The following is a 17,466-nucleotide window of genomic DNA, read 5'->3' on the forward strand; positions in this document are numbered from 1 at the left end:
ACTTTAAAAAAATCAATTAGTTTTTTAGATCCTAAAATATTTTTTTGGTAAGATTGCAAAAATTAGATTGTAAAGAATATCAGCTAATACGAATTTAATTTTATTCATAAATTCGTAATTAAAAATTACCTCTTTACATTACGATTGAATTTCATGTATTATTCTGGTAAAGCACCATCCAAATAACATGGCTTTTATTTTCAAACCATGATTTATAACGCCACAAACCTTGCTGACTCAAGCGACGAAATGCCAAATATAAATTGAGTTTGATGTCCAGCAATAAAGTAGACAAAATTCAAATGGTCTTTATTAATGGAATGTTACTTACACTCTGGGTCTGATTTTAATTAAAATTGATTTTAATTTTTTTTATCCCTGAACTCAGAACATTCTTAGCAAGGATGGGCATTCTGTGTCGCATTTTTTTACCCCCACTATGCCAGAGTGAATAAATAGAAGATATAAAAAAAACGACCAGCTAATGAATCTTGGCAGTGCTGTTCTCCATGGTAGTCCTATATACGCGAAGACTCAAAAGCAGAATGCACCATGGAGTATTTGTGGTGACGATGAAAAGGGGCTTAATGGGACTAAATTGTCCTCACGACCTGGTTGTATGAAATACGTCACGAACACATGAACCTCTTTCACGGTTCATTCTGGATTGTTTATTGATGAATCAGGAGTTCCCTGTTGTCCTTGACTGTATACATCATCACCTGTCGCAGTGGAAGCACCGTCGTATACATCGCCTGAATGCCCTCATCTTGTGAATTACTTGTTCCTGTGTGAGGAGATATTATTAAATATTACACCATATCCAAGAGCCATTGCAAATCCTATCAATTAAGGTAAGTTCAATGTGAGATACTTAAGGATAGGTTTTACTTCACAATGTTCATGAAAATCATAGCATATTCGAAAAGGTCTAAAGAGAAATCGGGAAAGCATCCGATCAATTTATTATGAAATTCACTATTCATAAAGCCAGAGTGTTCCAAATACCTTTTTGAATTCAAGCAAAATTAGTAAATTGATCCTTTGAACATAAAATACTTCTGTGGAAATCAATATGTCTACTGACTTCTGTGAAACTAAAAAAAAAGTGGAAAACGAATTTTACTTGCCACATGCTGAAACTAACCCGCTGTCAATCGGTTTAATTGTAAAATCGATTCCTAGTGATTTTAGTTGGGTTTCCCCCTTTCTCTCACCCTTCTGAATTATCCGTAAAACTCTATACCAATCCTTTTACCAACTAACATGGGATTCATCTTGTAAATAATTCAATGTTCAACTTAATTTTCTCCGCACCAGAATATGTGCAATAGGTACAGGAAAAGAATAATTCGATTTAGAAAAAAGGAGGTGAGAAAGTGCTTCATTTAAAAATCGTATGGCTCACCTGCATCAAATTGAAACACATTGCAATTAGTGCCATTCCAAGCAGCAAATAAATTGCACAGAGGATAAAGCTCAACTCCACGCCAGTTCCTTCGAAGCCAGTTATCTGTGTAAAAAAATTAAGTTTTTTTTGTATGTGCACGAAAACATAAAACGTTGAAACATAACAAGAATTTTGCAAAGAACCTGAAGCTACAAACTACACATTTGTATCTCATAATTCTCTTTCTCTTAACAAAACTTAACAAACTTAACAAATCAAAATAACATAAATAAACCTACTTATATCTTGAGAAAAAGTCATGGATAAGCTTACAGTAGGGTCACTGAAAATCTCAAATACCTACGACTAACCGTTTAACCTGAGTAGGATTACTAAATGATGGACGAAGGTTGAAATGATGTTTAATGTGTTTGTTGTTCTTATTTTTTCCGCAAAATTATTTTATGCTAAAATGATATTATCATTTATCAAAATGTTAGGGAGTTGTGCCAAATTTCGGACAGTTGACTTATAAGCACGAATGTTCTATATATAAAGTGTCATACCAATTCAAATATTTTATTACTTCCCTCTCAGGAGAGTTTTTCACAACCTTAAAAATAGTTCATTGCCTTTATTTTCACTTAAATAATTCTCATCATATTAAGAATTAATAAAAATCTGGATATTGCTTTGTGTGCAATATCGGACACCAAGTTTCTAGAGTTTTCTTCTCTAAATACCTACACACTAAATACTTCTTCTACGGCATCTCGTTCGCTTTAGGAAAAAAAACTTAAAATTTGCAGAATTTTTAGGAAATAAAAGTGTACGATATTGCAAGCTGATACAAAATTACCCACTTCCCCTAGTACTAAAATTGAAAGATTATAAATTTTGCATTTCTATTGCAGTTGAACTGAGTTGAACTCTAAAAAAAATTAATTATATAGAGATTTCTGCTTACGTTTAAATTAACTTTCCAAAAAAAATCTGCATGGGGCCTCCAAATTAAACCCCTCCATTTCGCATGAATTTGAGCAAATAAAAAAGTGATATCTGACAGATATATAAAATAATTTTCTGTGTTTCCTGCATAACACTGAATTTAAATAAATGTGCATATCACAATATGGTGACACATTTTGAACTTTGATGCAAATGCAATTTTGACATCCAAACCTGAAATATATATAATTTAGCACAAAACAAACAGATATATGTATGCGCACATTTTTTCCCATTTAATTATGTATATGAATTTTAAAACGCAATAATATATATTTCTGTTTTATCCATTCCCAAATTAATTTGTCAGATTCAGTGGAACCTTAACTAAGTACTGAAAAATCTTCGTCCTTTGAAAATTTATCACCTGTAAAATATGCAATGCGATCTCGTAAAAAAGGAAATTTATGCTCTTAACATCGCATCATAAATATGGAAGAATTCCTGACCATAAAATACCACTCCTCTCGGGAACAGTTACTATACTACCACTTTTTACATTGCATTGGGCAATATTATAAAATCTCGTCTATTGTAATCGTCACAATATTGCATGTCTCTGCATTACTCTTATACTTCTCCCAGTAATTCTTTTTGGACTTTCATTCTAACAAAAATAAGATTGGCGAAAATTTGATCTTTTGAGTAATCATTTTCGGTTACTCTTCAGAATTTAACGGAGAGAGAACGATTAGAGATAACGTTGTAAGGGTTTTCTTGTAGTTGTAGGGCGATAGTCTTTTTACTAATTGCAGAATTTTAAAGTGAGCTTTTTTAAAGTTTACATATTAATTAGGAAATAATAAAAACTTTACATCATAATGCAATATGAAATGTTTCTATCCTTAGTTGGACTAAAAAGATTAGAGCTCCTTTACAACAAAGCTTATTAACGATTTCTAGAAATATTTTGAAAAAATACTTATAGGGCAAACAATATTTTTTGGCAGTTTCGTCAAAATATTGAAATTATTTAATGTCTCTAATAAAATTCAAGAAGATCTATATAATATGTTTTATTTAATCTATCCTTTCCTATAAAGCGAAGTGTTTAAAGTGCCAAAAGGCCATGACGGAAATTCTTAAATTGTCAATAGGTGTTCTTCTCACCCTATTTGAGTAGAACTACAGTTTAATTAAACACATAAAAATTCTTCATTCAAACAATTAAATGCATTCCCATAAAAATTGTATTTCATAGTACCCGTCACTGAGAATCACACATTCCATAAGCTCAAAGCCCATATCTTTGGCTCAGATAAGTCATAAAAGAGGAAACCCTCATGATTATTCAATAAAATGCCATACAGCTGAAAATATACATTTGGACAAAATACCCACATTAACCACTATACCCAGTAATTTTCAGATAGCAACTTGAATAAACTTGCAAGCATGTTTCTTCTGTTACTGCAATAGTCTCAAGAAAAGCACTGAATTTATTGGGGGAAGATGGAGACGCCTGGTGGATATTTTATGAGATCTTTTGGAAATGTATTATTATGTGGTGCAATATAAGCAGAAACGTAGCCCCGAAACCACTTACAGAGGCGTCCGAATGTGCAGCCAACAGAACACCACAGAGATCACAGTGAGATTCCCCAACTATGGGGTAGAGTCGTCTTCGTTTTGCTAAATAAAGTCACCCAAATTCTTCATAAAACGTACAATAGTAAAAAGCTAATAGATCTTCCAAATGGTTTTCATATGAACTGTTTTATTTGACTGAGCCAAAATGGTTTGCTATATACTGCACCAAGATTGAAGATCCTTAAATTTTCATTGGCTCCTAAAACAAAATTTATCGCCTAACTTTTTTGAAGAATTTAAGATTGACTATCGATTTTTCAAATTTGGCATTATTGTATAAATCCTATTGGTCACGAGTATTTGAACGAATTCGTGTTATAACAAAAGGATAGATTAACCATTTTACGGTCTCCTTAACATCACTTAAAGAAAAAAATAGGGTAGTGGCACCACTTTGTGCTATGTCCCATTTTAATGATATCTTAAATCGTATGTTCTATTAATCTAATAATTAGAAAACTTATTCAAAACATCTAATAGAGTTATTTACATACTTTAATTACCTGTGCTTTTTTTCGATTTTTATGCTTTTTAGGTTTAAAAATATTATTCATTTTGAGAAAGTAAATGTTAAAAATGTTGTGGATAAAAATCTTTATTCTTTTATGGCCTCTACACACTAAAGAAATTTATGTCCATATTGAGGAAAATTCCCTATGCTTGTGTAGGAAAACTCCTCAATATGGACATAAATTTCTCTAGTATGCAGAAGCCATTATGCTGTGCGCGACCCGAACTCACAACTATGATAGTTAAGCCAGAACTTTCCTTACTCAAGAGCTGAACGCTCTTATCAATTAAAATTAAACAATGGAACCCCGTTGTTCAAAATTAAATTTTTTGAAGTAAATAATGCATATTTCGAGAATGGCCAAAAATAGCCGGAAATTACTATGTTTCAAAATACAATATCAAAATCGTTTTAAAAACCAATTAAAAACTAGTTTTAGAAAAATTATTAATACGAAATATTGCGAAGGAAGCCATATATATTGTAGATGCGAGTGACTTAGCCTCCGGGAGATGCTTTGCGCCCCCTCCTCCTTTTCGTACGCTTTTTTTAAATTCTAGCACTTAACTTTTTAAGGACAAAGGGAACACCGGTTTCCTTGATAAATCTTGCCTAGATAAATCTTGCATCTAACCATGGAAACTCCAACAGAGTCTGATTCGATCTATATTGTGTTTCTAAGAACCATAAGGAGAAAAATAGCCCAAAAATTTGATTAATTTTTCTGACAATATCAATGAATAATATTTTTCGCTTTAATGAAAATTATTACGTATGAGTATTGTAGTTTTTATTGCCAAAAGGGTTTTGCTTAAAAAAATTGGAAGTATAAAAAATAAATAAAATCGATTATGAATTTGAGAATTTAAAAATTCGCAATTTTTGAGCTTAAATATTTACTACATAACGAATAGCTAGAGACTTGCAAAAATATTCTAGATTTCTTCAACCTTCTACTTTACAATTACAGTAGAATCTCGCTATAGTCCATATTTGGTTTCAGATTTGACACTTGGGTCGCACTATTTTTTAAAATTATCAACGACATTTAGTATTGACATTGCTCGATGACTTCCACTTTCTTTGTTATTGTGGTACTTGTCCTCGCTCTCTTCAATATGTATCACAATTATCACAACTACTCAATAAACTTTATCAAAAATATTAAAATAATTAAGACAACATTGCATGTCGCGTACTAAAAAACATAACCCAACTTAAAATCAGTGTTTTACAATCAACGGTCGATAAATTGTGGACTATAGAGCGATGGCCTATAGCGAGACTCTACTGTATATACAGACATAATAAAAAATAATTTAAGGTATTCAGGAAAAATTATTTTCTTTATGGAACACCGGTGTTCCAATCGTTCTTAAATGGTTAAGGATGACCTTGACTTGGCAGAACAGATATCGTAGATCGGACCGGTGAAGATTATCCTACAGTACTAGAATTAAAGAAAAGCTTACGAACGGAAGGCGAGCAAAGTCACCCGTATCTACAGTATTTAATTTAAAAAACAATCATAATGGCCTATATATACTAGAGCAATTTATGTCCATATTGAAGCAAGTTTCCTATACTTGTGTAAGAGAAACTCTTCAATATGGACATTAATGTCTCTAGTGTGTAGAGGCCATAAGACAACTCTCTTCAAACCGGACCAGAGACGGCGCAAATTTCTATAAAAGAATAATCATAACTAATTTATTTCAAAGTTTCAAAAATTTCTGAAAATTTCCTAATGTTGCAAAATGATAATAAATTTCGATGCATCTCAAAATATAGAATGATTCTTACTTGGCGACAAATTGTCGTATCATTTCTTGAGGTAGAGAAAAAGTAACCACAAAAACGCCAGAGTGTCTGACATTGCAAAAATTAATTGCCTCCTACCCAATGGCAACCCATGCAAGTAATAGCACCGAAGAACATACCTTAAATCCCGGCACCATATCACCGAAACCGATGCTGCTGAGAGATATAAAACAGAAGTAGCTCCCCTCTAGGCTATCCCAGTCCTCCCAGTGGCCAAAGAGTGTAGCTCCAAAGAGGATATATCTGCAATTGAGACGCCTTTTATTGCCAAATGTATAGTGACGCTTTGGTATTATGTTTTTCATATACAACCCAGCAATTGAAAGTGCCCATGAGCTTTCACGAGCAACCCCTCTGCTATTTTTGCTATTTTTATTGTGTCCAACCATCCGGTGTAAAATGAGAAAGGGTATGCAAATGCGGGGGGGTTAACTATGCTACGGGTGTTGAAAAAGAGCGTTACAGTGATGTAAAATGTCTGTTTTAGATTCTTTTTTTTTGCTATGGAGAAGCCTGTGCTTGTATATAGGATATGTAGTAGTGTTTATGGTACTTTATTCAGTGTTTATAAAGTAATAACATTATTGACGATGGTGAAAGGTTCTATGGGGTTGCAATACAAAATAAAACCACTCATTTCACTTTATACCATTCTCTTACATCCACATGAAATTGAGTTACTAAGTCGATTGTAAATTTCCCTTTTCACTTACCCAATCATAATAATGACACAAATTGTTAAAGGCACTATCACGGTCTGCGTATCTGTAGCAATTTCTTCCTCTTCGCTCGATTCATTCATGTCAACGGAGGAATTTGATATGGTCTCCAGTTCTCCGCCCTCGATAAAGTAACCCTCCTAATGAATGCAAGAAAATTATCATATTTTGTGTGATGGAAATATTATATGCATTTGGATATGAAATATAATCCCCATGTTCATGGTATATGTGCAAATATACAAACTGGTAGATTATCCCGTTCAATAGTCAAAGCTCTAGCTTTTCGACGTTCCCTCGCAGCTCTACGTCTTGTCACACCGGGACAAATTCTGCAGAGACACACTTTAGCATAAATCCACTTAAATGACTTGGCGAGAATGTCTCCTTTCAATAATAATTAAAATAAATTAAACAATATAAGATAATCCAGGACAACTTATTCATTGTACATTAAAAGGGAATCTAATGGGGCAAAATGTGTCAAGTGGAAAATTTTAAAATTCCATGTGTTCAAAGGATTCAAAGACGTACAAAGATCTTTCATAGCTTTGATTGAAAAATACCAAAAGGCTTAAAAAATAAAAAAATTATAAAACTTAGAGCCTAATTTCAAAATATATATTTTTACAAGAGATATCAATTTTGACCATTTTTTTTCAAAATTTGCCTGCATTAATGAATTTTTTTCCGAAAATATTTAGTGACTTAAAAAGATATTTTCCATTAGATAAAAGCGGTCTACGATAAATTTTTAGAAAATAAAACTTCTGGTAAAATATATCAAATGGATATTTTCGTCATTTGAAAACACTTGAAAAAAAGTATTGGATTAACCAGGGGGGTGACATTAGCTCTGAAAAATGCGACCGGTTTTAGTGTAATTTTATCTCTGTTTTTGTACACATTTCACGAGATATCTCCAAAACTACGTAGGTTGATAATTTAGGGTTTTCGGTTGCCTTTTCGTTATTAAATTGGCTTTTATTTTGTATTAGTATTTTTTGCTAATTCATTCTACAATGACAGAAAACAGCTAATAAACTCAAAAGTTTTTTTCGACTAGAAACATATGGGAAACATAGGAAATATCATGCCCCAGGGATTAACCACATTTGGCCCCAGATTACCCTATATACTTTTCTTTCTTTAAACTTACCGATGTTGGAAAGATAGAGAAGGAAAAGTGGCATTCCAATTATTGCATATACAATAGTAGCAATTTTTCCCCACTTAGTGCGTGGAATTAAATTACCATATCCTGCAATGAAGAGGAAAAAATTCTTTTATACGAATGTTCAACCCCTTTTGGGTGATTGCCATTCTAGGTTCTCATTCAATTTCTTCTTCCATCCTTCGTAAGATTTGTGTTATGCTTCTTAGTGCCATTTAATTAAAATAAAATTCAAATGCCATGAACAGAATTTAATGTAAATCTCTTACTTTGCATTCCCCAACTACCTTTTTCATAATGGGAAAGCATCACAAATAATATGTAGAGATATATATGCTCTATACTCTTGCCGTCAACTCTTAAAATAAGCTTTGACACTGAAAAGCACAAGCCAGAAGAATGTTCTCAAACATAATACTCTGCCTCATCATCTAATAGCTTTTAAATCCAATTGAATTACATTTTCGACATTTTGTGCGTATTTGAGATATTTTACCCATGCAACATCCTTTCAGCTGATATCGTGAGGAAAAATTATTTTCGCTAATTATCATACTCGGTTTGGAGGGGGGGGGAGGGGAAGAAAGTTTTCATTAACCGCAGTGCCATCGTCAATGTATGTCTCATTGAAGGACACAGCGGAAATGGTGCCAGAAATGGAGAAAATTGCGAAATGGAGAAAAAGGGAGAGAAATGTTCTCGTGTAGAAAATGATAAATACGATTTTAATTAGCTTACAACGAACACTCTTTGCAAATTAACTTTCAATTAACAGTGGAAGCTAAAAGGACACTGCATAGGGCTGGGGGCTAGGGATGACAAAGAAGTTTGCCTAGAAGGAGTAAAATAGAATGGAAAGGAAGTTGAAGACATTTACATGACAAAACGAACATAATTCATTTACCAATTGTCGTGATTACGGTCAATGAGTAGAGAAATGCCCCAGAGAATGTCCATTTATTGCTGGTTTTAGTTTTTGTCGTCTCGGTAATACCGCCTTTGGCTGCCCTCACTATATTATGTTGATGGTGCAGAACTTGCTGACCAACTCTATAATAAAATTTCAGAGAACGAAATTAAAATGACAATTTAAATTTTTGGTTTAGTCAAAATTTGTGATTGTTAGTATGTTCATATTTTTATTTGGTCGACTAACAACTCTATAAATGCTGACTTATTGAAAATGTTTGCTTCACAACACGAGATATTCCACAATTTTGCCGCCACGGACTTTCGGTGTCTCGCTAATTCGGCAGATCTCTCCAAATCACCATCACCCTCAATTGCTATGAACATGAAGGCACCTACAAACATGAACAAAACAGAGAAATTAATTAACTTTATCTATTGTTTGTTGTCATTCCTCCATTTTCCACCCATCGTGACTCTTTCACTTCTCTTGCAGATGGTTGAAAGTTGCACAAAGTTTCACCCTCACCCTATATCTTCTAGAAAACTTTCAATAAAGTTATCGCGACATTCAACATCGTCGCTCTTCTGTCATATCATTATATTATACAAAAACTTCAAATCTCCAATGGCAATCAATCATTTTAATGGTACGTAAGATGCAGCTATCGTCATTAACAAAGAAATGATGACACAAATGCACAAACATTTTTACGCCCAAAGAATTCCTTTAATCTTTTAAGGATAAAAATGTTGACATGGAACCAGACAAATTAATTGATTAAAAAAACCATAAGATAAGCCATTGATAAGAACCAGTGACTCGGAATTGATTCAACAAATTCGATTATAGTCGTATCGAATTTATGAATGAGGATGTGAACAGAGGTTCCTCAACAACTTCATGACTATTAAACAGTGTGATCAAAGGCAAACGACAAAAGCCTTACAGAATTAGAACTCTATTGAAATTTCATTATAATGTATGAAAAAATTAAGATCTAATTGAGGTTAGCATTTTAAGACTCTAAGAGGATAAATAAATCATTATGCAATGGAACAACTATGGACGTCGATATATCTTAATGTATGGCCTCCACGCCGATAACAAAATAAACACCGCGGAACGATTTTTTCTCGAAAATTTCAATTTCCAAAATTTTGCCAAAAACTTAATATCTTGGAAGGTGAAGATTCAAAGTACCATATAAAATTTTATAATACGAAGTTTGAGCAATAAGAACAATTAACTTTATCAGAAAAGAATAGTTTTCTTATGGGTCAACAATAACCAAATCTTCTTTAAAGGGTTAAAAAAAACATCCACGTCACACAAAATCTCCGAATATGCACATTATAACGTAGATTTTAGAGACAGATAAATATACTCTTCTGCACATTACCAAATGAATTTGTTTTTACAAGTTTTCCTGTATGTTTGTAGTGTGGCTTAAAAGTTTCAGAATTCTTTCCACCGTGAAATGTTGAACAACAAACAGATAAAATTTCAGAAAGGAACTTTTATATAAATTTTTCCGCAATAGCATATGTTACCCATGTATATGAGGTTCACAGTTATATGCACAAGTATTAAAAGTTCATCTTGGAGGCATTGGGATGGCTAATAAAAATTATATTGAAAGTATACCTTGAATATCTCCTCGGATATAGTCTATTTGGAAGCTTGTCGAACGATGTGAGAAGAAAGGTGAATTCGGAAGGAATTCCATACGGTTCAATAAAAAATGTCCCATTAGCTATAAATTTTATAGAAAAAGAATCTTGCATTAGGTCTTGGAATTTATCCTGAAAAATTCTGATACTTTCCAAACTATACTACTAAGACCAGCAATAAAAGTGATTTAGACAGAAAAAACATTGTAAGCACAAGATTCCAAATAAAGAAAACAATAACATAATTGTCTAATAGAAATAGACACTTGCATCATCTAGTATCGTATTTACATTTTATTAACTAGTTAGATCAAGAAGTTTCAGCAAGAGTTTCAGGTTAAAATATTTATTCTTTCCACCAAATGAATATTTAAGTTAAAATGTAGAAAGCATTTTTAATAGGTTTTATGTTTGATATTCTTGTAATTCTTGTAATTTTTGTAAAAATTAAATAAAATGTTGTGTACAACATACCTTTATATCTCTCTTAAATAAAATCTTCTATATAATAACTACTGACTATAAAACGATAGTGTATTTAATATTCTTTCATGTCGTTTTAATTTGAGATTTCTACTTTAATCCGTTTATCCGCAATAATTTTATTAAAACGCAAATGCGCGTGAAAGGCTTACAACACATCCACAAAATATTCCTACTTTTCTATGACTCTGTTTAACCCGTTTAACCTACTAAAGATCCCCTCGCATTTTTGCATGAAAGTCAATTCAAAAGAAGGTTATTGGGCGGACAGCTTATACAATTTTCGTATTAGATTATATATTTTTATATGAATTTTATCAGATGAAGATTATCCACTAAAAGACAAAGCTTTGCAAGTGCGCATAAAAATTTTTAATATTTTACGTCCGTCTGTCTGTCCGTCCATCCGTCCAGAGTGCTAAGGCGAGGTACTTCTGTGAATTCCTTTAGTCAAGCATTTTGTAATATATTTTAAATATAAATATCCAAAAAAGTCGCGAAGTGCAGCTACCTTTTGGCCTCCTAATTAGAAGAACCGCCTTAAGTGTGAGCAAAACGGTGTTAAATAGTTGTCCTCCATGTGGAGGAATTCCTGTGGCCAGAGATATAAACATTCACAAACTTCCAAGACCTGCGGAGAAGTTCCTTATTAAACCGAGAAACTAATACTCTGGAAGTTCAGGTTTTGCACCCCAAAATAACTTGAAATTAACAGGGACAAAAGTCGCACCATGGAACCAACCGATTTGGACTTCATCGCTACCGTAAGAGGATCCTATTCCTAGTGATTAGATTGGTGAACTATTGATTTAGGGATTCTTTTGGAATGATGAAGAAAGTCGATCCTGGGCCCCTCAATGGATTCACCCCCTGATGAAAACAGTCAGGGATATCAGGGAATGTCTACGCCTCACCTCTCTCATGATAAACCTTCTTTTTCATTCCAAAATGAGAGTAGGGGAGACTGGGGCAAAAAGTCACAAATCGAAGAATTCAAAATTCAATATCTTCCAAGGTAAAAAAGATAGCGGCTCAAATTTTTTTCTATAGATAGCCTCCATAGGTCTTCTTCAATGTCGTAAGTTTCTTAGAATTCGAACAAGGAATTTAGAAAATAAAAATATCGAAATTTTTAGCCCTATATTTGAAATATTTTCCTTGCAGAAAATAACAATTATTACCAACTTATTTTCCAAAATTGATGCACTGGTGAATATTTTTCAAATAATTTGGATTTTTTGAATACAAATCCGCTATCTATTTTAGAATTTCACAAAAGTTCTTTTCTCCAGAAATCCTTTTATTAAAAATGGCCACTTGGGGCAAAAAGTAACAAAAGGTATAGAGCAAAAGGTAACAAAAAAGCGAAGCAATTTCTGATGTCTCACGGCGAAAAGAAACGTCATTACCATGTCTCGCCACTTGTTGTATCCATTGGTCAAACGATTTGCAGTCTTTTATGTGTTTTTTTCTAAAATAGCTTGAAAAGTGATTTTCTCGTTTTCTCACTTTTCTCGCAGAGAAAACGGTGTTTTACAAACAAATGAAACATGAAAAATTAGTAAAATATAACTGAATATAATAAATTTAAAAAAAAGACCGAAAATACTTGTACAATATTATGGGATAGAAGCAACAAAAGAAAATAAGAGAACACTAACCTACAGTTTCTTTTTGAGGCAAGATTGAACATAAAATTCTCATTCAATATCTCTTTTGGACCTCCTCGATGAAAATATAATGAACTCACATAAAAGATATAGGAATAACTCTGTCAAATCTATGGGCACCATTCCATTTTATTGTCGGAAACTTTGGTTAAGTTCTTGTTTGAAACTGAATATTGCATATCCACCCACCTTATGAACTAATGAATAGAGATGGGTGAATTTGGGACTTCTTGGGCACTCGGCAATTTTCAACCAAAGTCATTCATGTGCAACTTACCAGCAATTGTGTAGAGCACCACTAGCAAAATGATTCCGACATTGCTGAACATAAATGCCGTAAACTTCCGGCAATGATCCTTCGCGCGTTCAGCAAAAGGCAACTTTTGGCTCTGGCGCCGTCTCACCGATCTCTTACGTTCCATTTATTTATAACAAATTGAAGTTTTTTTTTTCTTCCTATTGCCTTTCCTGTGTATTTATTTATCTCCGACAACTATTGCTTCGTGTGTTTTCTAATAACACTGCGTGAATATGGAATTAATTCACGGGAGCATATCACGTGTGATTGTATTCACAGTGAGTTGCGAAAATAAATGAACCAGTCTGACTTCCATCCAAATGAAAATTGTACTAATTGGCAATGGGATGTCTTTTTGCTCCATCAATTGATGGAGATGACACTTCAACACCACTGGATTCATCCGATTCCACGATATTCCTGCAATTCATTAAAATATGTTTCTTTTAGATTTATATGCCATGCTTTTGGAAAAAGATCAAAATGAACCAAGGAAAAAAAATCAGTCTGACAGGGGAATAAATAAAATCTTCAACTGAAGAAATATATAAATAGAAGTCAAAATAAAAGAAATTTCTGAGTGACACTTGAAGATTTTTCATGGGAAATGAGGAAAATTTTTCACTCTCAGCATTCTTTACTCGATTCTTCATAAACACAAGAAATATACTTCATTTTCACTTTAATAAGAAACATGAGAATCTCAGAAAGACTGCTTTGGGGGAGAATTGCGGTGTCAAATTGAGAAAAATACCATCACCCATTTGTGGATACATATACCAAATGTTTTCTGAAAATTGTTTCTATACATTGTACATGAAATTCTTATGTCTTTTGTACCATACAAACATTCAGAAAACATTGTGACGATATTTTCAGCAATTCCATTTGCAAAATGTGCAACGATTGGAAGAAAGGACATTTTAATAGCTGAATGGAAAAATAGTAAAAAAAAAACGAATTAAGATGATATCAACGTCGCGAATGCATAAATTATAAGCAACAATGTTATTGAACATAAAGTTCCTTTGTAAAATTCACATTTAAAATCTAAACTGATTTACTGCGCTTTCTTTTGCATTAAATGATGACTCTATTATAGAACAGCAACTTTTAAACAATTTTCTCAAACATAGTAATCTACTGTAGCTTACAGCAACGATAGAAACTCTACGAAAGAACTTTTCACATATACACAAATAATTCATCCATAAATCACTCATATAGTCGGAAGTTCAATCTTATCCTTCATGAGAAAGTATTCTGAAAGTTTTTCCGCATCTCTGCAAGACTATATGTAATGTACATAATATCTGTGTGCACTTTAGATGGAAATTGTCAAGGATTTAGAGGAATTTTCTGCAGCTATATTAGAAACATCAACATTTGTTAATGTGGCTTACGAACAATCTACATAAATCGCTTATCATAAAAGTTGATCATTCATTTTTCTCAACAGGAAAATCGTAATATCCTCTGATCAATTTTATGGCATGTTATCAATTTTTTTCGTAAATCAAAGGATGGACGTTCAACTGCACGTGACGCTTCTTTTGATATGGAATTTTATAATCTCCCACCAACATCAAAAAGTTTTCTTTTCATTCAAAAGCAATTGAGAAAAAATTTGATGAAACCATAATTAATAATTTCAAACACACAATTACATTATATACTTCACTGATGTGGTGATTTACGGGTATTTGCTATTCTAAGAGGTAAACTCTAACCCTAATTTTCTCTTTATATTAGATTATCTTTACATAAAAACTGATTCAAAAATTTATGTTTCTTTGGGGAACTTCTAAATAATTTTCAATGAATGGTAAATTAATTGTATATTGACATAGACTATTTCTTTTTTAATTCATTAATGAATTCTTTAATCCAAAAGTCAAAATATCTCTTGATTTACTGGTTACATTTTATCTCCATCTCAAACCAATCTCTTCATTTTGGTTCCCACTCTATTTGACACTACAAAACCTTTGGCTTTGTCAGCAATTTAGTTTTAACGTGAGACGGGAAGAATGTTTGGACAACACACAATCAATTAATGGATTAGGTGAGGTTTTACCAAGGGAATCACAACATTTCATGTCACCTGTCGTAATTTATAAAGAATCACCGTGGTGAAGGAACAAAAATACATTCCCAAGCTATTTTGTCCACACATAGGGGAAAGCAGGGATGTTTTAGACAGGGGTGGTTAAAACACCACGATCTTTTCTTCTGTTATTGAACTATGTGGATACACTAACATATTCGAGAAATGTATCAGAAATATCGAAGATGGAACGTTTATATTTTAAAATTTGTTGCTTCCAGATTAATAAATGATTATTTCTGAAAGAAAAAAAACGAGGGGAGACCGGGATAGAAAGTAGGGTGTTATAATTTTCCATAGAAAGAATAAAAAACAAACAATTTTTTTATCTAGAGTAAGTAACTCTCTCACTATTCATTGAAATATTTATCAGTATAATTCCATCATGTTTTTTTCACAAAATATAGGTAACGAAGAATTTCTTTTGCTGGCTTGTTTTGCTCCGGTATTCCCTATTAAAGTAGCACAAAGAGACACTATGAGGCACACATTTTCACTGTAACTGAATTTTAATCCTTTTTACATTATTAAAAATTAAATCTTTAGATACACCATTTATTTATAAAGTGTAAGTAATTTAAGAAAAACATATGTAACCTAGAATTCTAATAAGGTAGGAAAATAAAATAAAGGAAAATATTATGAATATCAAACTATCTATACGTAACTTCAACGTGAATTTCGGACGATCTTCCGCGAAGCGTGAAAAATTCAGCAAAATGTATGACTTGGTATATACGGCCTGCGACCTAGGGTTTCTGGCGTTTACCTGGTGACGCCGGTAATGGTAAGACGGCGGCAGACGCAACCACAAAACAGAAAAATAGGATAATAAAAATCTTATCTTATCTTATTTCTATGTCTGGCGAACTATTTTTCCTACCTAATTAAAGAACTAAAGCAGCAGGGTAAGCAAGAACCATTTGAAACCGAAAAAACGTCAAAATAAGTTTGTCTCGTCTAGGTCTAGGTAGCGTTTTGACCATTGACGTACAATTTTCATATGACATTTGTTCGGTTTCAATTTCAAACGATTCTTGCTCACCTCTGAACTAAAGTAACAAAAAATACTTTCCCAGCACTTATAATGATATCAATTGCGCAGAAATAAATTATCAAAAATGGTCTAGTTTGGGATTTATGAGATAGATGGGACAGGCTTAAGTAAATTCACGTAACATCGAATTACTACTGCTCGATAATCAAAAGTCTGAACATTTAAGTAAAAGAACTTAAACGTAGAATGAAAATTTAAATCGGTAAAATTATTATTATTAATCGTGCCGAGGCTAAAAAAAATTAGATATTTCTTGTTAAAAAACAGGCCAAGTCAATGGCAAGCGGACTTGACGATATCAAATGGGGCAGAAGACAACGGACAAACACAAAAGTGGGGGGTGGTTTGGATCACAATTGGAAAAAACCCCATCGTTGCCTATTGTATCTCGAACGCGCTACGCCGCTTCTCAAACGATTGAGAGACTTCCAGCGGTAAAAGCGGTAAAATCGGTAAAATCGGTAAAATCGGTAAAATAAATGCCCCAAATTACAACATTTTTGTCTCAATCTACCCCGCAGAAGACTTTTGGTGACAAATTCCATTAGACTTCGCATTCTCAGAAAAAACTAATTTGTTTTACAGATCACAAATAAAATTTATTTATAAAATCACTTTTTATAAAATCAATACGTAAGAAAACATCACAGACTACACATAATTCCTATATATTTTCTGGATTTTCGAAATGGTATTCCAACATTTGAATAAATATAAAAAGTGCCCGAAATATTCCCGTTCACCCCTATATTATAATGTATAGTCTGCATTTTCATGATGCATTTAGACGAATACCTCCAAAAGTTCTATATTGGGATACTCTTTGAAGATTGTTAGTGAAAACTTTACGGATTTGCTCCTGTCACTTGGTTGGAGGTGCAATTTTGTGCATGCAAAAACCACTGGCATTTTGTTTTCCCACAACTAAGCCACACATAGTATATACAATACTATATATGCATTACATATCATTCGGACTCTTACAACTGACCGTATCCTTCTTGCTTTCATTCCACACTGTCAGTCTGGATAGGTCTGGAACATTGATATTGCAC

At 32.8% G+C, this 17,466-nt stretch overlaps 1 protein-coding gene across 2 annotated transcripts in view; it reads right to left on the reverse strand.

The window, feature by feature from the left end:
- Window positions 1-295: 295 nt before the first annotated feature.
- The window catches only part of LOC129799969 (potassium channel subfamily K member 4), a 31,682-nt gene continuing 14,511 nt past the window's right edge, over window positions 296-17,466 (reverse strand). For both annotated transcript variants that reach the window (XM_055844298.1, XM_055844306.1), the window contains exons 2-10: window positions 13,227-13,667; window positions 9,370-9,517; window positions 9,118-9,263; window positions 8,199-8,300; window positions 7,287-7,426; window positions 7,034-7,179; window positions 6,440-6,563; window positions 1,409-1,513; window positions 296-787 (exon numbers count right to left, since the gene is read on the reverse strand). In XM_055844298.1, the coding sequence (XP_055700273.1) occupies window positions 719-787; window positions 1,409-1,513; window positions 6,440-6,563; window positions 7,034-7,179; window positions 7,287-7,426; window positions 8,199-8,300; window positions 9,118-9,263; window positions 9,370-9,517; window positions 13,227-13,371 (1,125 nt within the window). In that variant the 5' untranslated portion in view covers window positions 13,372-13,667 and the 3' untranslated portion in view covers window positions 296-718. The remainder of the gene's footprint in view (window positions 788-1,408; window positions 1,514-6,439; window positions 6,564-7,033; window positions 7,180-7,286; window positions 7,427-8,198; window positions 8,301-9,117; window positions 9,264-9,369; window positions 9,518-13,226; window positions 13,668-17,466) is intronic.

Source organism: Phlebotomus papatasi, chromosome 1 (genome assembly GCF_024763615.1).
Source record: "Phlebotomus papatasi isolate M1 chromosome 1, Ppap_2.1, whole genome shotgun sequence".
NCBI classification, from domain to species: domain Eukaryota; kingdom Metazoa; phylum Arthropoda; class Insecta; order Diptera; family Psychodidae; genus Phlebotomus; species Phlebotomus papatasi.